Here is a 24,398-nt window from a genome sequence, read left to right as displayed (position 1 = left end):
GGCTTTTTATCGGCGCATTTCCATCTGTTTTTCTGAATTATGGAACCGAAAAAGGAAGAAGATTCCACTAATCTTGAGAAAAATAGTACTGCTGACCAAAATTTGGAGTAGGCAATGTTGGATATAGCATATCAATAAGCAGGCGCATTACTTTCCCAAAAACTATTCGGAAAGGGGGTTGACCTCTTGACTCATGAACTACGGATAAAGCCATCATGAATGATTGAAGATGAACAGAACTAACATCTTGCCGTTCTTCACAATACTTTGCCAACGCATTTTCAAAAGTTCCATTTATCCGCTCTACTTTGGCATTACCTTGCGGGTGGTATGGAGTAGATCTTGAGCTAGCTAATTACAGCCAGCCGATTGCACATATCTGTGATTGTTGTCACTGCGAAGTATTCAGGTACACCAAATCTAGTGACCCTTTGATCTAAAAAAGTGCTGCAGATTGTCTCAGTTCTGATATCCTGCAGTGGTGGAGCCTCGAACAAGCGAGTGAAATGATCTCAAACCATTTACATGTATTTATAAATGTTTGATTCAACCAATTTCCTGGATGGGGGCCAACGATATCACCTGACACGCAACAAAAAAATGGTTCTTAGACTGACCAGAGCTGCATTTCATGCTGATCTGATTGCTTGGTTTTTTTTCTTTTCCGACAAATTGCACAATCTGAGATCCAGGAACCCGTATCTTGTTTCAATCTTGGGCAGGAAAATCACTGGCGTAGGCGAACAAGAGTTTTCTTGTTGCCTATATGTGCCGATGCAGGTAAACCACGCAACTGAAGATGAATGTTCTGAGCCTGAATAAGTGGAAAGCAATATTGTAGAAATAGCGTAGATCAGTCGAGTCGTTGAAACATCCGGTATAAAACAGCGTCCACAAATTTCAAAGACTTGAATTACTGCCATTAACACTGAAAGACAGATGAAAAATCAAACATCGAAGCTCAGGTCTCTATCGTGGTTTCTTTCCTGATTGACACCATAATTTTTTATGCATTTATAGTTTTATCTTGATCTTGAGTTTTTGCAAAACACAGCAACGAAAGAACAGAAGTGATAGAAGTAGCGGATAAGTTCTATGTTGGTAATCTGGAAAGAGAATCAGCATTGTCAATGGTTTTCCCTGGCCGATGAACGATTTCAAAAGTATACATGCTTAGCTTTTCCAGCCATCGCGCTACTATTGCGTCCGGCTCTTTGAGAGAATAGAGCCAAACGAGAGCGTGATGATCAGTGAATATCTGAAACTTTTCCCCCGGAAGAAACTCTTTGAAGTATCATGTGAAGAAAACCACAGCAAAGAGTTCACGTTGTGGAGCTGAGTAAATTCTTGAACCTTTCCGCAGCGCTTTGCTAGGATGTGCAAAAGTTTTTCATAGTTTTTTGTTATTGAGAGAACACAGCTCTAATGCCAGTAAGAGATTCATAAGTCAAAAAGAGGAATTGATCCTTTTAATTTGGAAAAACCTATGATGAGAGCGGATACTAGCGGTGTTTTCAGTTCTTCGAAAGCCTTTTGTCTTTCGGTTGTCCAATGAAAATGTCAATTTTGCTTTCCGTATGCGTTTGAACCGGAGTTTGAGACGATGTATTTGTTCATCGAATGAGAATGATCTACCAAATACCATAACATGATCAAGATAAACCAGAACAATTCTGCTGGTCATTCCTGTAAGACAACCTACATGAGTCTTTGAAAAGCTCCGAGTGCATCGCAAAGAACTAGAGAACTAGAGAAGAGAAAGCTTCCCTCAAAATTATTCAGAATATCTGAAATTCGCGGAAGAGTCCAAGATGTTTTAACAGTTTGAGCGTTTAGTTTCCGATAATAAATAACCAAGCGTTATGACCCATCACGTTTCGGGAATAACACAGTTGGAGCTGCTCAATCGGATTGAATAAAAGAAATAAGATCCTTTTGTTGGAGTTTGGTAATTTTCAGATCTTTTCTATAAGAAGGTTTCCTTGCTCGGTATGGCGCTCAATTAGGCTGATCATCTCCTTTCAACTGAATACGCTGTTTATGCCAACTACGTAAACCAATCTCCCATTCGACGTTTGCAAACGCGCCTTCAAATTGTTGGAGTAGACAAAAATTTTCCTCCTGTTGTTATTCATTGATAGTGCTAAAGTTTGACTTAAACACCGGCATTAAAGTTTTGGCTGAAGTAAAATTAACAGTATTGAAACCAACAATTTGCAAAATAGTCCCGTTATAGGGCATGATTTGTGAAATAGTTTGCGAAAAAAAAATTCAGGCAGTTGCAAGTAGTGTTAGGTACTTTGAGCCAAAGTTATTCTGAGAAATTGATACAAGAGATGAGAAAACTAAAAGGGGATTTAAACCGGCGAAATCTACGTAGGGTTCACCGAAACCAACAGTCATGTCAGATGAAGTCGCTTGATTGTTTGAAACGTCTGTTTGAAGTTAAATTATGCGCATGATTTGACTTTAGATTACATTTTACAAGTGCTTCCCTTCGAGGTGGTATAGGAAAACGCAAAGTTACTGCACATTGCGAAGTGTCAGTTGTCGGAAATTTGTGCTCAAACCACTGACACAACGGACAGATGCATTCGAGCACTTTGTTTCCTAGATCCAATAAGCCCCGAAAGAAGTCTAATGCACAGTTTTGTTTGCGTAGGAGATCAAAACCAACTACACACGGAACACTAAACTGGGCCTAATTGTGAAGTTTGAAAAAAACACGCATTTGTTTTTAAACCAACGACATGGAAGCAAGCACATACCCTAAAATTGGAGAGTAGAGCCGTTTATGGCGTACGCTTGAATATCAGATGCTTCCAAGGCTAGCGAATGGCTTGAATTGTTCAACTTGCCAAAAACATTGGCACAAATTACACTTATTGCGACACCTCAATCAATTAGGGCAGGCATTAAGTTATCGCGATTATTATTTTGGAAAAGAGCGACTATACCAAATGTACACTTGTTTCCTGCCATGAGTTCTATAAAAATAGAGAACAAGTGTTTTCATAGAAAACTATGGCGACAGAAGAAACAATTGGTTAGAAAATGACTTTACTCTGGATAATTACGTTGTTGGTGTTGAGAGAAACCGCAGTTTCAACAATTTATTTAATTAAAAATGGTGTGAATTTGTCTATTACAACCATAGCAGATAGTTGATCCACTTAACCCGAATTTTCTTTCGTTCCTAACTGAGCGACTCTATGATTTATCATGAAACGCTTTTCGCGGCGAGAACAATTGTCGGCCATCTCCTTGCTGTGATGGACTACGGGACAAAGTAGGTGATTTCCGTTTGTTAAATGGAGATGATATGCGAAGGGAGGTTCGTATGCGACGCGATTCTTTGTTCATCGGACGAAAACGTGATTAATAACTAACTTGTCTGGCCATGAGTTTGTCAACATTACAAGAAAGCGCTTCATAGAACTCACGGAAGTAGCCTTTTGTCTTTCGGTTGTCCAATGAAAATGTCAATTTTGCTTTCCGTAAGCGTTTGAACCGAAGTTTGAGACGATGTATTTGTTCATCGAATGAGAATGATCTACCGAATACCATAACATGATCAAGATAAACCAGAACAATTCTGCTGGTCATTCCTGGTAAGACAACCTACATGAGTCTTTGAAAAGCTCCGAGTGCATCGCAAAGAACTAGAGAAGAGAAAGCTTCCCTCAAAATTATTCAGAATATCTGAAATTCGCGGAAGAGTCCAAGATGTTTTAACAGTTTGAGCGTTTAGTTTCCGATAATAAATGACCAAGCGTTATGACCTATCACGTTTCGGGAATAACACAGTTGGAGCTGCTCAATCGGATTGAATAAAAGAAATAAGATCCTTTTGTTGGAGTTTGGTAATTTTCAGATCTTTTCTATAAGAAGGTTTCCTTGCTCGGTATGGCGCTCAATTAGGCTGATCATCTCCTTTCAACTGAATACGCTGTTTATGCCAACTACGTAAACCAATCTCCCATTCGACGTTAGCAAACGCGCCTTCAAATTGTTGGAGTAGACAAAAATTTTCCTCCTGTTGTTATTCATTGATAGTGCTAAAGTTTGACTTAAACACCGGCATTAAAGTTTTGGCTGAAGTAACATTAACAGTATTGAAACCAACAATTTGCAAAATAGTCCCGTTATAGGGCATGATTTGTGAAATAGTTTGCGAAAAAAAAATTCAGGCAGTTGCAAGTAGTGTTAGGTACTTTGAGCCAAAGTTATTCTGAGAAATTGATACAAGAGATGAGAAAACTAAAAGGGGATTTAAACCGGCGAAATCTACGTAGGGTTCACCGAAACCAACAGTCATGTCAGATGAAGTCGCTTGATTGTTTGAAACGTCTGTTTGAAGTTAAATTATGCGCATGATTTGACTTTAGATTACATTTTACAAGTGCTTCCCTTCGAGGTGGTATAGGAAAACGCAAAGTTACTGCACATTGCGAAGTGTCAGTTGTCGGAAATTTGTGCTCAAACCACTGACACAACGGACAGATGCATTCGAGCACTTTGTTTCCTAGATCCAATAAGCCCCGAAAGAAGTCTAATGCACAGTTTTGTTTGCGTAGGAGATCAAAACCAACTACAAACGGAACACTAAGTTGGGCCTAAATGTGAAGTTTGAAAAAAAACATGCATTTATTTTTAAACCAACGACACGGAAGCAAGCATATACCCTAAAATTGGAGAGTAGAGCCGTTTATGGCGTACGCTTGAATATCAGATGCTTCCAAGGCTAGCGAATGGCTTGAATTGTTCAACTTGCCAAAAACATTGGCACAAATTACACTTATTGCGACACCTCAATCAATTAGGGCAGGCATTAAGTTATCGCGATTATTATTTTGGAAAAGAGCGACTATACCAAATGTACACTTGTTTCCTGCCATGAGTTCTATAAAAATAGAGAACAAGTGTTTTCATAGAAAACTTTGGCGACAGAAGAAACAATTGTTTAGAAAATGACTTTATTCTGGATAATTACGTTGTTGGTGTTGAGAGAAACCGCAGTTTCAACAATTTATTTAATTAAAAATGGTGTGAATTTGTCTATTACAACCATAGCAGATAGTTGATCCACTTAACCCGAATTTTCTTTCGTTCCTAACTGAGCGACTCTATGATTTATCATGAAACGCTTTTCGCGGCGAGAACAATTGTCGGCCATCTCCTTGCTGTGATGGACTACGGGACAAAGTAGGTGATTTCCGTTTGTTAAATGGAGATGATATGCGAAGGGAGGTTCGTATGCGACGCGATTCTTTGTTCATCGGACGAAAACGTGATTAATAACTAACTTGTCTGGCCATGAGTTTGTCAACATTACAAGAAAGCGCTTCATAGAACTCACGGAAGTAGCCGATGTGAGATTTTTATTTGTATTGCTTCGAGACAATAATTTGCTTCCAATTGCTGACTCTAAGAGTGCTGACTCTAAGGCCGCGTATATATCGGTCGGCTTGTTTTTTTTCAATTTAACTCGTACATGAACCTTGTGAAGGCCATCAAAGAAAGATTGAAGCGCAATATGGCCTCTGATTGCCTGCGCGTCTTGTGGAAAGGCCTATTAAAAAGAAGTTTGCTCGCTTTGAATACGTTTTGCAAGAGATGAACGGAAAAATCTCTGAGTAATCAATTTTTGTGGTGCTCTCTAATTAATGACTGATAAAACTCAATAGCACTGCCTCGTAATCGCAAAGGAAAATAGAATAGCGCTTATTAAAGTAAACCTGTTGACCAGTGCTGTCTTTTTGCGGAGTACCACCCCTATTTTATGCTTTTTTAAGCCAATTATTTAGCGAACTCAAAATTTCGAATTGTGTTTTTGGAGGACTGAACAACACTTGTTCCGTTGAAAAGCTCTGGTGGAAGAAGTTTAGATTCCAGAGCTGCGTCAGCCCTTTAGCCTTTTATTACTATTCACATTAAAAACTCTAAAAGAAACGCTCCACAAAGCTTTCACATTGGTATTGACCGGCAAGTGAGATATCGGTTGTTGAAAAATATGCGCCAGAAAAAACTGGCTGCTAACCGAAATAAGAAAAGAACGCTCTTCAAACCTAGGATTTGAAGTTGGATATGATTGAGGTTGCTGTAGCAGCCGCCCAAACCTCCCTCGCTAAGCCCCTTAGTTTTACAACATGGGACCTACAGACACTGGGAACGTAGAAGCTGCGGAAGCAAGGAACGTTTATTTTCCGATAAATCCGACAACGCTTGAGAAACCTCTGATCTCAGTGCCCATCTGTCAAAGCGTTTTAAATTTAAAAGCAAATACTGTATAACTAAGAAAAGGAAAAACCGTTATCTGTCAAGCAGATCACAAAGGCGACCAAAATGTCTTGATGCGTTTTCGAAAAAAAATAATGAACTTCAATGTTTCCGAAAAAAATTGTTTTTGAAAAATGAATCCCGAACCTGTCAAAATTATAAGAATCCCGAACCTGTCAAAAATGTATTTCACTTTTAAAGTTTACTTAAACTATTCGAATTCGGGGTTCGTGTTTTGGGCTGTTTCAGTAAATTTGCATTACTTAAGTTTTAGATTTAAATGATGTTACCTTATTACTGACCTCAAGATTTCTTCCTTGAATTCCAAGTAGTTTTTGACTAAGAACAAACTACAATTGATAAGTTTCTTACAAATAATTGTTGAGAAAGAGCTCAACGTACTGGATTTGAAAGCAGAAAAGTTTTATGTGCTAACGGGCGAAGGAATAGGGTCAACGGAACAAAATGTCAATTAGCTCTTGGAACACTCAAAAACTCAATAAGTTTTGGTGCCAAGTTTTGGTTTAGAAAAAAATACACTATGCACAAGTGGCGCGAAAGTAAAATAAAGTTTAGATGGAAAAGCGTCTAAAGATTAATGTATTAAAAATTGAAACCTAATAATGCCTAAGGAAGAATGGGGTAGTTACACAAGCACTCAGCATCAATAGAAGCGTATATCTTAATAAACGCATTCATTTAGCGAAATCATCCTATTTAAATAAATAGACTGCTATTAATTAAATTCGACAGAATGTTTTTTTTCCAAATGTACTAAACTGATCGCCATTATCGATATGATGAAAATTTTCGCACAATCAATCTTACACCAGTTCTTAAAACAGTCAAAAGATATCAGTTCATCAAACTTCCGATGGGATCAGAAAATCAATTGTAAAATGAAGAGAACTTGATGAATTCAAAAACGAAGACAAAGATCTGCTTCTTTTTGGTCACTAGTTTTCCGAAATAAGTCATCACCCGCTTGCCATACGTCATTGAATTTTCGTTTTCCTAAGCGCTGAGCCGACGGAGGTAAAAATCAATTAAACACCATAAAACATGATTTCATGTATTAACAGATAAAACCGCAAGTTTGCAAATTGGATCTTGCTTTTGTTCATTATGTCTCCTATTTGTAATTTTTTAAAATTTGATAATCAATTTGTTAGATCAATCATTTGATAAAATTGATACGTTCCAGAGAAAAAATTGCCTGAGTAAATCATAACTTACCTCGCGATCATCTATTTATTGTGGACAAATTTTACTCAATTTTGATCTGTTTTTGGTTGCTCGGTTTAACTTTGTAGTTGAGTGCAGCTGTCATTTTGACATCTGCACGCACTTTCAAATCTGAAGTGATAATTGAAACTCTGCTCAAAATTAAATGGAGTCCAAGATATTCCGTTCGCGCCCGTTTTTTACACCACCTGGTTACAAATAATATGTTGTTATGTAGCACGTTACCATGTATAAGTATAGCGCGCTTCTATGGGGGCGTAAAAATAACATAACCGACTAACGTCGGGCGAATTGCTCTCAAACGAACTGCGAGCGGTTGGCTTCGTCAGCAGCTAGCCAAGGTTTAGTGACCTCTGGGCGCTACCCCTTTATCCCGTTTCTGAAGACAAAGGTCAAATGGGTCAGACAAAAAATTTGCCAAGCGAAAAATTTTGTTAAAGAGACTAACAGAATTAATAAATTTGCTGAAAATTGCTTTTGAGAGCAATTAACAATGATTTCCTAAAAAGTGCCTGGTAGATCATTTATGAAAAAAAAACATTTCTACTAAAACTCAATTGTTAAAAAAAGTTCGAAACCATTTTTTGCCTCGAAAGTTTTGTGAAGTAACCCATCTCCGAGATTTGAAAGGTTTCGTTGGCCAGTAATGGTCGTTGAACTCAGAAAAGGAAAAAAAAATTTTGGAAAATATTGCAAATTTTAACAAAATATTGCTAAAAACCAAGATATTGATATCTTAAAAACCATTTCATTGTCTCAAGAGACTAACTGTTATCCCTGTTTCAAGCCTGCAACATTTTCACAGGCTTAAAAAGATCCATATACTTCGAACATAAACTTTCCGAAAATTTGAAAAGTTAAATTTTTATCCAAAAATTACTAACACTGGATTAGTAAGAAAAGTTGATTACCATCCCATTAACTCTATGCAGCAGCCTATTTTCCCAAACTATGCAGAAGCTTATTACCAAAACTTGGAGGAGGTCCCAGGGCCTCTGGTGCCGGAAAAAAATTCAAAAACATAAGATTGCAATTACTTTAAAAAATTGCTTAAAATCATGAATTTAAATCTTGAAGAACTTTCCTTTACATTTCTAAACTATAAAGTGACATATTATCAAACCCTAGAGAAAGATACGTGGTTCTTGAGGCTAGAGAAACCTAAAAAATGACAAAAAAATTAAAAAGCTTTAAAAAATTGCAAGTTTTTTTTTTAAAAAACTGCTTAAACTTGTGGTATTAAAAGTTTAAAATTAATCCATGACTAGCAAAAATTTTCCAGTAACTTATTATCAAATCCTAACGGAGGTTTTCTGAAACTTGAGGCTCGAAGAACCTGAATAATGACTAAATGTCAAACAACTGAAAAAAGGGGAAAAAATTGTCAAAAATATGCTAAAGTTCGTGATGTTATAAACTTGTAAGACTTTCCATTTAATATAAAAATTGTACAGGAGCTTATTTGCAAGCCCTAGAGGTGTTTCCTTGGCCCTTGAAGCTGAAAATACCTAAGAAACGAACAAAATTTAAAAAAAAACATAAAAAAAACAAATTTTATTAAAAAGTTGAGAAACTATTCCGTGGCCAATAAAATTTGCAAGTAACTTATTATCAAACCCCTGAGGATATTTTCTAGCCCCTGGGTATGGAAAGACCTGAATAAGGAAAAATAATTGTTAAAAAGTTTGAAAAAAATTGGAAGTATTTTTTTCAAAAAATTGCTAAAATTCATGATGTTAAAGTGATGAAACCATTCCACTACCACTAGAAACTACGCAGCAACTTATAATTAAAAATTAGAGGAGGTTCCTTGACACCTAGTTCTGATAAAAATCAAAATTTGTCAAAAATTTTCAAAAAGCTTGAAAAAAAATTGCAAAATCGAATAAATTTGCAAAATTTGCGATTTCAGCAAGCGGTTGTACGTTCGTCATCGTCATCAGCTAGTCACGGGGTGGGGGGGAGTGCACCGGGACTGATGGGGAGGGGGGCAACAATGGGGTGGAGGGGCAACAGTGCGGTGGGGGATGGGGGCAATAGTGGGGGAGGGGTCAACATTGGGGGTGTCCTCAACGTCTAAGAAACGCCCTTGACACCATAGGTATAAGTTTCTAAAACAGTTTGAGCTGAAACAGAACTGGAAGGCTCTAAGAGCACTTGATGACCTTTGGGCGCTACCTGTTTATCCCGTTTTTGAGGACGAAAAGTCAAAAGTGTCAGACAAAAAATCGGTCAAGCGAAAAATTGCATAAAAAAATAGACCGACAGGACTAATATAATTGCTACAAACTTCGTTGAAGAGCAATTAATAAGCGCACTAACCTGGGGGAGGGGCAAAACAGAGTAGATTCAAAAAAGGTGTTCCCTTAAACTCATTACGGTTCGTGCTTTTAGTTTGAAAACGAGATGGATGTTGATTTCTGGATTTCAATATTTTTTCGTTTTTTATTTTCTACAAAATTGCATTGCAGTCGATTTTTTTTTGCGTTTTTGTTTTTTGTGTGGTTCTTTCTATAGAACATTAATTTATAGAATTTTTTACTAATCAGTATACAAATAGAATAAATTTGTTGAAGGAGCAGGCTTTATCCAAGAGTGCACAGATGCAGACTTCCACAAAATAGAAGAAATTAGTTGCCTTCAAAACGTGTTTGAAATGTGTGAATCACCAAAAAGTCAAATCAGGATATTATTTTCTATCAGATAACTAACAAAACTCGCCCTCAGATTCAATTTTGCAAAATCTTAATAGTTTTTGTTCAACCTCTTATGAAAGAGGAAAATCAAATGTACCTTTAGAAAATTGCAGTCCTCTAGCTCTCCTTAAAGACAAACGTTAATGGAATTATTTTTTTTACAATCAATAAAATGTTTTGAAAGTTTTCAACTGCAAAACTTGCAGCCTTACCACTCCTCATTTCATAGACTGACTCACCACTCTCCGTTTATTTGCAATAATATTTGTTTCAATTCTTGGAGCGAGCATCGCAAACAATAGAAACAATACAAAGTCTATCAAATCCATCAATGTCTTTCAATTTATCAGTTGGTTCATAAACATTTGTTAATATTATGTTGCAGCCATATGTATCTTTTGTCTTTTTGTGTCGCACTAAACTTACTGCAAAATTGAGGTATTATGTTTACAAAAACCAGCAATTAACTGCTCCTCAAGATATATAACTAAGAAATATTTCTTTGAGCTTCCCGTTTTCTTCTCGGTAAGATTTGTCTTGAAAATTTACCAAACTCATTTCTATGCTAACGAAAATGTCTGTTTTGAATATGCTCAAAAACTAACCGAATAACTGCTCTCAAGTGACACGCGGGGCATTTAAGATTTAGGGCGCGTGTAGCTTAAAAAAGATTTTATTTATGGAAAAACCTCTCAGCGGTTCGAATACATGACCTCCAGGTTAGCAGTCTATCTCAACCACTCAGCTAGAATGTCTTCCTTTCGCTCACAACCCCGTTTAAAAACGAACTTGATTTCAGAACGCGATCAACTTAGATCACTCAAAATTAAAGAAACAAAGTATACAAAAGTCACGTCAAGAAATCAATGAATGTACAACAAAAGCGCAAAAACGGTCAAGCAAAAAGAGTTGTCCACAAAAAAAAGACCGACACGTTCACAAAACTGCTTCAAACTTCTTTGGAGAGCAATTAAGGAATGTTGATCAAGAGAATCTCCAGACAACTCCAAATGTTCGAAATTAGAAAATCGCAATTTGCAGTGGATCTGTTGATGTATGCATTTTTTCTCGTATGTACAAATCATTTGAATATCAAAGTTTGATCTTTTAAAAAGGACGAAAATATGTGTGCGGCGGAAGTAGTTGACTTCAATATCATGGTGATGTACTAAAGTTGAAAGAGAAAAAACTAGCTATCCAAAATTCAAGATTGCTGAACTTTTCCAAGCAATCAAAACCGAAAATGTTTTTAAATTGTCAGAGCTACATTTCAACATATATTTACACTTTTATTGCTCTAAAAAACAGCATGTCATCGGGCTTTACCACTTTATTTTGAACAAATTTCTGAATTATTATTTATGACCTACCTTTAAAGCAGGATTTTGAAAGCTGACTTTGTTTCCTATCTACTTCCCTAATTAACAATAAAATTTTGCCAGCTTTGCTTCCTCAAAAAACCGGTACGCTCTTCTGCCGAGCTTAAAGTTCATACAAGTCCCTAGAAATTTGTTGATGACACGTGTAACATGGGTCAGTAGAACTTGATCAGAAAGTAGAGTACAAAATGAATTAACTTAAATCAAATTTCAGTTAACAACTAAAGACCAAGGTATTTGCAATAAGCTTTATCACAAATCTATGTTTATATTATCGAAAATTATTTACAAAAATACTAAAGTCATCAAATCAAAATATTAACTTGAGGGGTTAAAATGAAATTGAATTTAATTGAAAAGATTTGAAAATAGAGGTTATAGAAGCCATATGAAATTAATATACCAGCTGCTCGGGATCTTGACCTCTATCAAAACCAAAACCAGTAAACATGTCTTGACAAAATATCTATTGTTTGTTTTTTAATTTGGAGAAAAGGTTGGCAAGGTTTTTTGAGAGCTGGTATATAGACGAAGCTATCGTGATAAACTGCATCATTACATTTTAAGTCACTGCGGTGAAGCATTATTAATTGATAATTGGTAAGTTAAGTAACTAACACTGGTTGGCGAAGTAAGAGTTGTTGATCAGTCGCGTTAGAGGCAAACTGTAGTTGATATGTGAAATAATATTATTGAAAACACAAGCATCATACAGCATTAGCGCAATTTTAAGAGGTTTTTCCCGAGAAAAAATATGCCACCCCAGAGGTCTTTTTTGGATTAGTTTCCCGTAAAACTTATCAGATAAGTTTCAACCTGTATTGAAAAATCTATGCAAAAAACTTCATTTGAAAAACCGTTGATCAGAAGAGAACAGTACTAATTAAGTCATTTTGACTTTTTTAATCGAGAATTTGGAGCTCAAGGCAAGTCTCGAAGGTTTAAATTTAGACAGAATAAACAAATAAAGCGCATCCGCAATACACAACACGGCAAGATCAGTGTGAGTTTATCAATCATTTCAACAAAATACAAAAGAGATAGAAATATTTCGAAGACTACACAGGCACATTACAGCGTTTATTCATAATTGCACATCAGATTTGGGCAAAATTCTTATTCATAGATATTGAAACATGCAATCATCGCAACATGATGCTATATATGGCAACCAAGAACTCTAAAACTCAGTTTATAGAAAGTGTTAATGAATTAATTCATTTGTCATATCCCTCTTCGGGCTCGAGATGAAACGGGGCTTACCATGATCGTTCTGTTACTAAATGTATTTCGAAAGTGCATGATCGGAAATCTGTAACCTTCCTATACCCCTAAACCTTATGAGCTAAAAAGATGCTATTCCACAATTCTCAGTTTTAATCCATGTGCAATCATGTAATTCTAAATTAATGGCGCCTAAAAGATGACTCAGACAGACAGAGAAACATTCTAGAAGCTAAAAAGTTTGAATCACAATTAAACCTGATTGTTTAAGGATCATAATTATCAACAACAGCTGCATTTTTCCACAATTCTCTATCTGAATTCTCCCAGTTCTCTCACTGGATGAACAACATACTTTGATTCCTTCCGTACTGCTCCGTTAATTTCTTCCTGCATTATGGGTCTGATTAGAGGCTTCTTCTCGGGTGCTCGCATTTTCCAAACCACAACAGCCACAGTGCTGTTGTTCCCGCTTCTGTATTTGGTCGAGGCGACATAAGCCGCTTTCACTGTTTGCACTACAGCTTGCATGAGATTCTTAGCCGAGCTGATTAGAGAGATTGCAGATTCGAGACCCGATAGGACCATTTCGCCTCCAATTTGGGTAATGTCAGTTTTGACTTTGCTTGTGATGTTAAGCTGGTGTGTGTAGAGAACTATGTTCTTCAAGTAGTTTTGCAGGTCCACTTTGGTTCTGGACTGCACGCATTGTTCCACTATTTCGCCAGCTAGTTCCACCATAGTCTTGCCTAATTGAGAGATGTTCTGGGCAGCTCCAATGACGTCCATGGTCGTTTTGAGAGGACCACGACCTACAAAGTAAAACCAACGTGAATTGAAACTTATGCGTCGTCTGTGACCATTTGAACCATTCTCATTGATAGTGCATCAAAAGATGACCAAAATTCCTAGTGTTAAAGTAAAACTAAGCAGTCTACAGTTTGCTGAATACATCGATAATTTGTCACAAGAAAATAAAACGAGGACTGCATAGGACCATTCACTATCATTGATAGCTCACTCAAAGATTATAAAAATAGCCTAGTGTTGATGAACAGCTTAACATTATACAGTTTGTTCGGAAATTTCTCTCACAAGCTAAAAGAACGAGGACAGCATAGAACTTAGATATCCAACAAAGTCGATAAAATGTTTATCTTTACTTGACAGAAAGTAAGTGAGAAACAATATCCCAACAAAACGAACATAACCGAGTAACGCCGTGCTAATTGCTCCCAAACGAACGGCTGGCTTTGGTAATAGCTAGTTGGGGCGAAGGGATGCTAGTATTAGGAGGGGGTGGGGTGAGAGCAGCGCGGGGCACTTAATGCCCTCTGGGCGTTACCTGTTTATCCCGTTTTTGAGGACGAAAAGTCAAAAAGCCTCAGACGAAAAATTGCATTAAAAAAGAGCAGAGGACTAATATAATTGCTACAAACTACGTTTGAGAGCAATTTCAAACCCAGAGAATCTATTACAGAAATTGTGATATTAAACCAGTGAACACGATCATTCACCCATCCCATCCCATCCCATCCCAACATCCCCCCCCCCCCGAATTCACTCCCTGAGCTATAAGCATAAGAGAAAATACACCGAAACTGACACACCTCTAGTGAAGTCAGTCATCTCCATCATGATGATGCACATCTGTTTGGCAAGGGTGATGATATCATTGCCAGTCTCGTCCCATTTGGTGATCTCAGCATCCAACTTGGCCTTCTCCTGTTTGAACACAGCCACCTCAGCTGCTATCTGCTGCTTCTCTTCCTCAGGTAGAGACCTAACAACAACAAACATCATACTCGGTCAGAAATTGTGAAATATTAGTCTAGAGCATCAATCAATAATAAATTCAAAGCAACATACTCAGTACCAATGTACAAAAATTTCTATCGAACAAAAACAACAACCATACTCGATCAGAAACTCGGAAATATTAGTCTAGAGCATCAGTAAGTTCTAAGCACCAATAAACAAAAAAAAACTTATCCAATAATTGGCTTGGTTTTCCCATTGGTAAACCCACCTGGTTGCCCTATTAAGTTCAATGTTTTGATAGAAATCTGCTGAGTAATCAAAAGTGCGGGCTAATAACATAAAACTAGTCAAATTGTCTGCTTTTTGTAGAGCTAAATTTGAAGTTTCTATAGAGCGAAATGACAGATGGTATTGTGACGTCTCAATGTAAAAACTTTATTGTTCTTGATATCTTTCGTTTTCTATGCATCAGCCAATCAAAAATTGCACGATTGATAACTGACCTCATCATGGCACGGTTGACTTGGTTATCATCAATGCTCTGTTGCAGTTGTTGCTGACTCATCTGTGTTAGCATCTGATTCTCGGTCATGCTCGCTGTCCTGGATCTGGGCTGACTCAGGGTGTCCACATTCCCACCATTTGACACCTAAGCAGTTCAATTAATCTTGATCAACCTTAGATAACAAAAACATACCCGGCAGATTGCCGGAAAATAGCCGCCGTTGATTCCAATAAGCATGATTGGGATTGAACGAATAGAATATATTGAAAAAAAAAAGATTTTTGTACAAAAATATTTTTTAAGTCCGATTTATTTTGATGGCATTTCGTAGTTGAACATACTTCTGTTTTCTTAGAGAGCGGCTACAGGGGCTACTATCAACACCAATAAGCATTAGAGGTGGTAACTAAGACTTATAGGAACGACGTTCAAATAGCGGGCATCTAAAATTGGGCTTTATGGGTTTATCCCGTTTCTATTTCTGACTTCAATTTTTTATACCGACTCTGTTCATTTTGAATTGCTTTGCTTAGCAACTGATGTTCAAATTCACTTTTAGCAGAATGAGAGAAGAGAGAAACTAGCCTAGAGAAGTCAAAAAGATTTCACGCAAAATGTCGAAAAAGCGGCAAAATGGTAAAGCGAAAAAAAGTTTGACGAAGTAAAAAAAAAATACGAGCGCAATAATAGCCGGCTGAGATGAGGGCGGCTATTAATAATTTAATATTTAGCGATTCATACTCCTTTGAGGTATTCTCCAAGAACATCTTCAAGCACCTGCAAACAAGATTAGCGAACAATATACAGAGGGGGGGGGGGGGGGGGTGACGAAGGGCACAGAGGGGGGGGGGGGGGGGGGTTGAACGAACGCGCTGGGTTTTGGGTGGAAAGATGTGCAGGTGCGGGGTTTGAAGTCTGAAGTGAGGATTAAGGGCTGAAGTGGGGTAGGGGGATAGGGTAATTGGGGGAGTTGGGTCCAACTCGAAGAACCGCCCTTCACTCCAGGAACTTATGTCTCCAAAACAGTTTCTGTGAGTCGCATACTTAGAGACTAGTAGGGCGTTAAGATCTAAGAGAGCTGCTTAGTCACTTAATGCCTCTCCGATACATCCCTAGCGGTTTATCCCGGTTTTGCGCACCAAAATTCAAAAGGGTCAAAAGAAAAATCGTTAAACGAAAAATCGGATAAAATACAGGAACAATAAAATTTCTACAAACTTCGTTTGAGAGCAATTAAAAGGTTTAAAGGATTTTCGACCTCTCAACTACGCATATGCTTGAACGTGAAAGTTAATACTCTATCATAATTGATAATTGCCTTGATTAAAATCGATTCAAGAAAAGTCACCTCTTGCAATAGGGAGCAAAGATAAGACTTACAATCTTAACATTGCTTAAAACACCTGTTTTAACATTATCACAACACCCTTTTAAAGCATAGCCGGCAAATTGCTGCCAGTATCGGGATTGAAACAAAAAAGATAAAAATTGACAGAATTTGTTTCAAAGTGATATCTGTTCTAATTCGGTGTGCAGTTTCAGCGAGATTCTAAACTTTCACTTAATTCAACTCCAATTTAGGCGAATAAACAAATGCCAGCTAGCAATCGCTCTTGTGAACTTTGATAAACCTAATGCACTATGGCTTTTTATTTTGCTCTTTTGACATTGACTGTACTCACAACATTGCACGATTCAATGAAAGAAGAAATTAAAATCCATTCAGTTGAAACAATGATTGAGGTAAGTTAGGATCTAAAATGGACTATGAATTAATTAGAAAAACCTTTCAGAAAAAAATCAGATCAAAATAGGAAAAACGAAAAAAAAACAAAGTCAAATAGCCGCTTGTGAACAAAGACCCAATAGCGAGAAAACAACTTTTCGTTCAAACACCGTTATTCGACTTTGAAATTAGTGGTTAAAATTTTCATGCAAAACAAATGGACAGAAACATACAGACAGTGTCCCAATACAATTCAAAGTCTTTGAATTGTAAAAAAAAGGAGAACACCCAAACATTAACGGTTCAGGCTGACAGCAACTAGTGGCAAAAAACTAACCAGAGACAGCAGTCAAAGGACGTCTGGCAATCTGCTTTAAGGAAACGGTGAAGTAAAATTGTTTCCACGAACTTTTTTTCAAAACACTTTTGGTGAATCGCATAATTAGAGACTAAGAGGGCGTACAGCTCTAAGAGTGCTGCGCAGTCATTTGGTGAATAGCATATTTAGAGACTAGTAGGGCGTAAGGCTCTAAGCGTGCTACTCATCGACAAAATTCCATCCGGGCTTTACCTGTTCATCCCGTTTTTTGAGGACGAAAAGTTGAAAGGGTCAGAAAAAAATGGCAGGGCAAAAAATCGAGTAAAAGAGACCACATGACTAACATAATTGCTACAAGCCTTCGTTTGAGAGCATTTAAACACTCGAAAAGGAACGACATAAAAACTATTAGGTTTTATCGAGCCGGACAATAGACGCGAAATAGACAGATCTTTAGTCACAAAGACCTCTGGGGTCGAACACGAGAAATTTCCATTCTAAAACGTCTGATTTGAAATTCTGTCTTTATTTTGGACAGAAATCTCAAACTTTATGTAAAAGAGCTTAATAATATTCCAGTTCGTGTGATTCGATTCAATATCATTTGGAGTTTAAATTTTCCTTTTCTATTATCAAAACATATATCACACTATTGATCTAAAAACTCATATCAAGAGAGCAATAAATGCCATCAAGCGCACAAACTCGGCCGCAGAGCGGTAGAGGTCGGCACGGAAGTCGCTCTTTGACTTTTTGAGAAGTGATCAAATGGTCGCAACATAAAATAATGGCGAAAAAAGCAAATAAACCACAATGAGACCAATAATAGCGTCGCTACCGGTTCGTGGATGTTTAACATTACCCACTTGAGTTAGTCTAAGCTAACCGACTAAGCTTAGGGATCCTAACTTTACTGGTTGGGGTAAAATTTGGGGGTTAAACATTCAGGAGGGGGGATTTTTCGCTTTCCAACCTGCCAAGTTCCTGAAGAGGTGTGAGTTTTGGAGTTACTATCTAGCCGTCCTCTCTGACTACCAGATCCAGGTGTGTGGGCATATGAGTTTGCCCTGGACCTCTGCTCGGCTGCCTCTTGTTCCTCGTAGTCACTATCCGAGTCTATCTCGTCAAAGGCACGGTTCACAAGCACGCAACGGCGGATCTCACGCACCTAAATAGACGCAAACGCATGTTTTAGACGCGAACGCACAAAAAGTAAAACAAAACATTGAACTTCCTAGCATATTAGAAATTTCGTTAACCCAATTTTATCATCTGCTCTTGATCAAACCGCAAAAATTGGCTCAGAACAAGGTGAAATATTAGTTCTTTCCTTATAATACATCAACTCGTAAAGATTTGAAATCATTGTTTAACTATTTGCAGCATCCACGGTTGCCATAAGGATGCGCTCCTTAATCTGTTCACTGGAATTTTTGCCAACATATGGAAAGGAGAATCAGTAACCAAGTGTATGAAGCAATAATCTAAACTCTGTTAAGTTATATTATTATATCCTATCGTTAGAATGTTGCATAGATTGTGTAAGCATTGTTCAGTTTGCTGTTAATTTAGACATAATTGTGACATAACAGCTCCGATAGGGCAATAGCCTAGACTGGAATTCGGGCATAACCATTTGAATAAAAGTGATTACATTGAACACAACCTACCCCATCGTAGACCCATCTACACGCATCAATGAACTCATTCTCATCCATGGTTCCATTTTTGTTCACAGCCAGGGACTCAATCGCATTCTCCACAACCTTACTGTAATGCGGCATAATGTTATCTCTAAACGCATACACCGCCTGCATGACCTCATCATTGTAAGTCGTGTTCCTAGGCAAACTTTCCATCTCCTGAGTCACAACTTGGCAAATACGATTGGCTCGACCACGTACTACAGCCGCGGTCTTGTCAAGTTCCTCCGATTCGCAATCCTGCAAAGCAAAAACGCATTTGTTCACATCGTCCAAAATGTGACTTTCGCTGACAGACAAAAAGTCGTCAATTGTCAGAAGATTATCAACAGCTGTAGTCAAAATTCGCATTTGTGTTTCCCAAGCCGACTTAAAGACATCCATGTTTTCATTTGCCAGCTTGTTTCGGGGACTGTGACTGAGAAATTTAGCCGCGTTTATGACTTGGGGATACAAACTTTCGAGTTCTCGGATTGAATAGCGGACAAGCTTGACTCCCTCGATGTCGCTGCTCATCGAGCAACACAACTCAGCGACTTCAATCAGCTTTTTAGTATGCTCTTCAAAAACAGCCGCGAAATCCGGGAATAACTTTCCGTTTCCTTGCTTAGCGGTTTCAAACATCATCAGAATTGGCACATCGGTCTGAGCATAAGAATCCGATACGTGGTCAACGACCGCACGTCGTAGCTGTCGTCGCAAATCTTTCGACTTCTTTTTGGTCTTTCCGAGGTTTGTGTCCAATTCAAGACTTCGGTCAGGCTTGCCTGCGTTTTTCTCATAGCTGGTCAGAAGATCTTGCAAAGCTTGCCGGACACCGTTGCAATCGTTCACAATTCGTTCACGTCTTTCATCTCTCGTATGCGGACGATCTGCCATGTGAGCTGCCGAAGATATAATCGTTTCGAGTCGTTTCTCAAGAGCTGGTCGAGATACTGAATCTTTGTAGGACACTGTCTCCATTACGCATCTTCTGTCAAAGTCATCCATGGCAGCCGCGAGGAACCCTGGACTGTCTTTCGCTTTCGGCTTTCCAGACGGTTTACTTGTAGTAACTTTCCCGATGGTATTGACAGCATTTTCCATCTGTTCGAAGGCAAAATCTCGATTGTTCTTCGCTTCCGGGGCATTGCGATTGCTGATGTACGCTTTAGAAGCAGTAAATAACATCATGCTGTTTTTCTTCATGGTAGCTCTTGCCGAAGCCATGTCATCGCGCTGCTGGGGATCTCTGAGGTCAATTTGTCTATGGTACGCTTTGCTGTCCAGATCCATCATCCCTTCGCCAAAAGTCTGGAACTTTGAGTAAAGTTCTTGCTGAGAGCTGGCCTTCTTCATTGTATCTAAATCATCCCGCACAATTTTGAGCGATTTGAGTAACACGTGAACATCTACCATATCAGCAATGATTAAAAGTCGTGTTACAGCAGATAGAAGTTCACGCGAAGCCGTTACTAAATGCTTGCGGACGTTCACCGATAGAGGATCTTCACAAAAATCGGTAGTCACAACTCGCATTCTATCTCCAGTCGCTTTCACTTCATCCAGAGCTTTCATAAGGTCGTTCTCGACAAACGGGTTCTCTTTCGCAATCTGTTCCGCTTTCTCTATAAATTCAGCTGTAGCTCTTTCAATGGCGAGGGACAGAACATGTGCGTTCTTGGACTTTCCCTTCTTGAGTCCAGAATCGCCATTCGTGTTCATGAGAGCTGTCACTTTGTTCACCAGGGGTTCCAGCGCCTGCTGGATGGACTTGGTGTGGACCTCGACTGCTTGTGGATCCCATTTGATGTCGAGGGACTGCTCGTTACCGTCCAAAGGGGAAGTCATCGGAGTCTGAAATAGATCAAAGGATAATCATCTTTTAGACTAAAAAGATTCTGCATAATCCGACTAAATTCAGGACACTGTGTGTGTGTGTGTGTGTGTGTGTGTGTGTGTGTGTTTTTGTTAACTCATTTTTGTATGACAAATCGATCTTTTCCGGTTGTGCCCCCAGCTTAGTGGGCGCATATTATTTGAACCCCCAGACGCACGTGCCATATTTTTACATAACGATTTGTTCTCAATTTTCTCGAGTCTAACTTCTGGGAAGTAATTAGAGCGGAATCATCCAAGTAACATTTAGATGATAAATTTCCAAGCATTTCGTTAGTCGAATTTTTAAATGGAGTGGCATCACTTTTTTGCAACTTTTCCGTCGTAATTTTGCAATAAGTCAAAAAATATTACCATATTTGTGATAACTGATGACTAGTGAACCACTAAAGAAAATGGGGTCTTTCCCATTATAGCCCCCCCCCCCCCCCCCAGCTTAACTCCAGCCAGATAACCTATAGCCCCCCAATCATGGTAAATATACCATAATGGGGGTCTATATTTTCATGGGGGGCTAGAACGGGAAAGACCCACAAAATGTTTGGATATAAAGCCATTTAAACTTCTAGTCCGTTCGACTTGACGAGAATATTTGGAGCCCAGTCAAATGGTCAATGAAATCTTTGGAATTTTTGGATCTATTCTGTTTTGGCCCTCCCAGCTTAGTGGGCTTATATTTTTTACGCCCCCCAGGCGCACGTGCTATTTTTTACATAGTAACGTGCTATATAACAACATATAAATTGTAACTGGGGGCGTAAAAACACTGGGGAGCGGGGGTGGGCGAAACAGAATAGCTCCGATTTTTTTTTATATTCATAACGCCCGTTTAAAAATTTGGGTCTTTCCCATTACGCCCCACCCCCCCCCCCCCCCCCCAATAGCATAATTACCATTTTGGGGCTATAGGTTATCTGACCACTAAGCTGGTGGGTTATAATGGGAAAGACCCAAAAATTTCTGCAGTATTTTAGGATCATTTCCGTTTGTGCCCCCCCCCCCAGCTTAGTGGGTGCACATGATTTGCAAACCCCTTCCCCCCCACGCACGTGCCATATTTTAACAATGATTTACCAAGCAATGGCACGTGCCCTGTGACTGAGGGAGCATAACGAACTGCGCGGGCCCAAGATACGCATTTTAATACGTTCCCAAAACAATGGCTGTTGGATCTATTCTGTTTTTACAAATTATGTGTTGTTATATAGCACATTATCATGTAAGAAAATAGCACGTGCGCCTGAGGGTCATTAAAAATTTATGCTCACTAAGCTGGGGGGGGGGGGGCGAAACAAAATAGATCCCGGTTGTCATTATTTTCAGCGTTATTCTCCTTCACGAGAATTTAACACGTCAAGAATTTCAGGAGAAGGTTTAATATCTAGTTATCAGGGTACAACCTGTTAAATTAGAAAAACGGTGGTCCCATTCTTTTTGTGTAATAACACGTGCTCTCTAACTGGGGTGGATAATAGACTGGGGGCATAGAGGGAAAAGATCCTACAAAACCTTTTACCGCACGAGAGTTAATGCTATCTTGGGGATCTTAAGTTGCTTTATAAAAAGGATCTATTCTATTCCCCCCAGCTTGGTGGGCTTATAATTTTTTACGCCCCCAGGCGCACGTGCTATTTCCTTACAGTAACGTGCTATATAACAACATATAACTTGTAACTGAGGGGGCGTAAAACAGACTGCGGGGGGGGGGGGGCGAAACATAATAGATCCTATAAAAATTACAAAAGGGATACCAGATGCAAATTTAAGCTTAAAAACGGCTAGATCCGGTTCTCGTGTTTTAATTATTTGACAAAAAACTATTCAGATATCAAGATACATTTTGAGATTTCATTGCAGTTGCAATTGATTTTTTCCGAAACAAAGTTCAATCCCCAAAGAAAAATCGGCCCAAGAGAGGAATTAACGTTTCGAACCTCTTCTTTTTTGGAGCAAAATACAGAACCATTAGATGCAGGATAACGATCTCACACAAGTGCAATTCTTAATTTCATCACCAACTTATCGTGTAATAAAAACCACTAAAACCGAGATCAGAAATTAGGATCTTTTCCGTTTGTGCCCCCTCCCCCAGAAAGTTTTGCAGCCCCCCGTAACAGAACACGTGCCATTACATAGTAAATCATTATGTAAAAATATGGCACGTACGTCTGGGAATATGCAAATAATATGCACCCACTAAGCTTTGGGGGGGGGGGGGGTCGGGCACAAACGGAAAAGATCCAGAAATTAGAACAGCCAAATTCAATTATGAATCTATAGCACCCCCGTGTTTTTCTCGACACTTCAGTACTATTTATGACTTATTATGCTGCACAATGCCATTTGAAAAAATTAAAATAGCACGTGCATCTTGAGGAGTAAAATTGGGTCATTCCCATTATAGCCCCCTAGCTGAGTGGTCAGATATATAGCCCCCCCCCCCCAATCATGGTAACTATACCATAATGGGGGGGCTATAATTTTATGGGGGGGCTATAATTTTATGGGGGGGGGGGGCTATAATGCGAAACACCCGTAAAACCAATGTACCCACTCCACTAAGCGGGAGTGGGGTGGTGGAGGCGATAAAAAGATCATAATTGGTCCCTAACTTTATCTAAGATGCTGCGCCACTAGCCAGTACTGGATCTATTCTGTTTGCCCCCCCCCCAGTGTTTTTATGACCCCCAGATACAAATTATGTGTTGTTGTATAGCACGTTACTAGGTAAAAATAATGCACGTGCGCCTGTGGGTTGTAAAAAATAAATCGCGACTAAGCTGGGGGGGGGGGGGGACAGAAGAGATTCCCAGTACTTTTAAGGTGCGATTCTAGTGTCCAGAATATAAGACTATAAGAACGGATGCATGTTCCAGACAGAGAAATCTCAAATAAATCACGTGCACGTTTGCAATAGTTGTCCACTGAAGCACGCCTATTGATGTTACCATACCTTTGAGTATTTATGTAAACTGGTACAGATAACAACGCGTGCAACCTAACCTATACGTACATACATACAAACACTATGGTCCTGCAAGAAGTACAACAGGATGTACTCATCAACAAAATGCTGAACAGGCTAGACCCTTTTTAACCTTGTTCTTTGACAGGAAATTGTTCTGGCTCTTTCCATGGAAGCCTCACCCACTCCCCTTTCTATACAAGCCCAGTAATACAAAAACTTTTGTTATCAGTAACTTTATTAAACTGTTCACAGGAGAAGCTGGAAGAGAGGCGAGAATACAAATAATGAGTTGTTATATATCACGTTACCACGTAAAAATAGCATGTTCGCGTGGGGGCATAGAAGTTATATGTCCACTAAACTGCGGGGGACAAAACAGATCTGAAATTTGAAGATTTTATCAGCACTCCCACCCCCATAACTTAGTTTGTTACTGCTGCGGTAAATCTGATTTTATTGTGGCCTATTTTGACTGGACTGTGTACCTCCCACACAAAAACTAATGCCATTTTTCAGCGTGGAAGGATTAAAATTTCTGAGCCTGGATGACTTCACAACGAGGATGATGTCAGCAGTTATGAAGATGAAAGATTTGTTGCAGAATGGACACGTATTGGATGTGAGACACATTTCACACCCAGTGCTCGAACCCTCACAAGCACCTGTCATATTCTTCCTAGGTTCGCTTGTAACACCTCCCCAGCACATATGGAAA

At 38.7% G+C, this 24,398-nt stretch overlaps 2 protein-coding genes across 2 annotated transcripts in view; one reads left to right on the top strand and one right to left on the bottom strand.

The window, feature by feature from the left end:
• Positions 1-12,940: 12,940 nt before the first annotated feature.
• LOC142353266 (catenin alpha-like) overlaps positions 12,941-24,398 on the bottom strand; it is a 14,625-nt gene continuing 3,167 nt past the window's right edge. The window contains exons 2-6 of the mRNA XM_075405497.1: positions 18,805-20,673; positions 18,108-18,302; positions 15,088-15,233; positions 14,434-14,606; positions 12,941-13,635 (exon numbers count right to left, since the gene is read on the bottom strand). Coding sequence (XP_075261612.1) covers positions 13,136-13,635; positions 14,434-14,606; positions 15,088-15,233; positions 18,108-18,302; positions 18,805-20,673 — 2,883 coding nt within the window. The 3' untranslated portion in view covers positions 12,941-13,135. The remainder of the gene's footprint in view (positions 13,636-14,433; positions 14,607-15,087; positions 15,234-18,107; positions 18,303-18,804; positions 20,674-24,398) is intronic.
• Positions 23,533-24,398, top strand: part of LOC142353267 (syntaxin-binding protein 3-like) — a 19,228-nt gene continuing 18,362 nt past the window's right edge. The window contains exons 1-2 of the mRNA XM_075405498.1: positions 23,533-23,796; positions 24,200-24,363. Of these exons, the coding sequence (XP_075261613.1) occupies positions 23,744-23,796; positions 24,200-24,363 (217 nt within the window). The 5' untranslated portion in view covers positions 23,533-23,743. The remainder of the gene's footprint in view (positions 23,797-24,199; positions 24,364-24,398) is intronic.

Source organism: Convolutriloba macropyga, chromosome 14, assembly GCF_964194025.1.
Source record: "Convolutriloba macropyga chromosome 14, txConMacr16.3, whole genome shotgun sequence".
In the NCBI taxonomy this organism is placed as follows: domain Eukaryota; kingdom Metazoa; phylum Xenacoelomorpha; order Acoela; family Convolutidae; genus Convolutriloba; species Convolutriloba macropyga.
The sequence above is the reverse complement of the archived record's forward strand: the minus strand, read 5'-3'. Positions and strand labels throughout refer to the sequence as shown.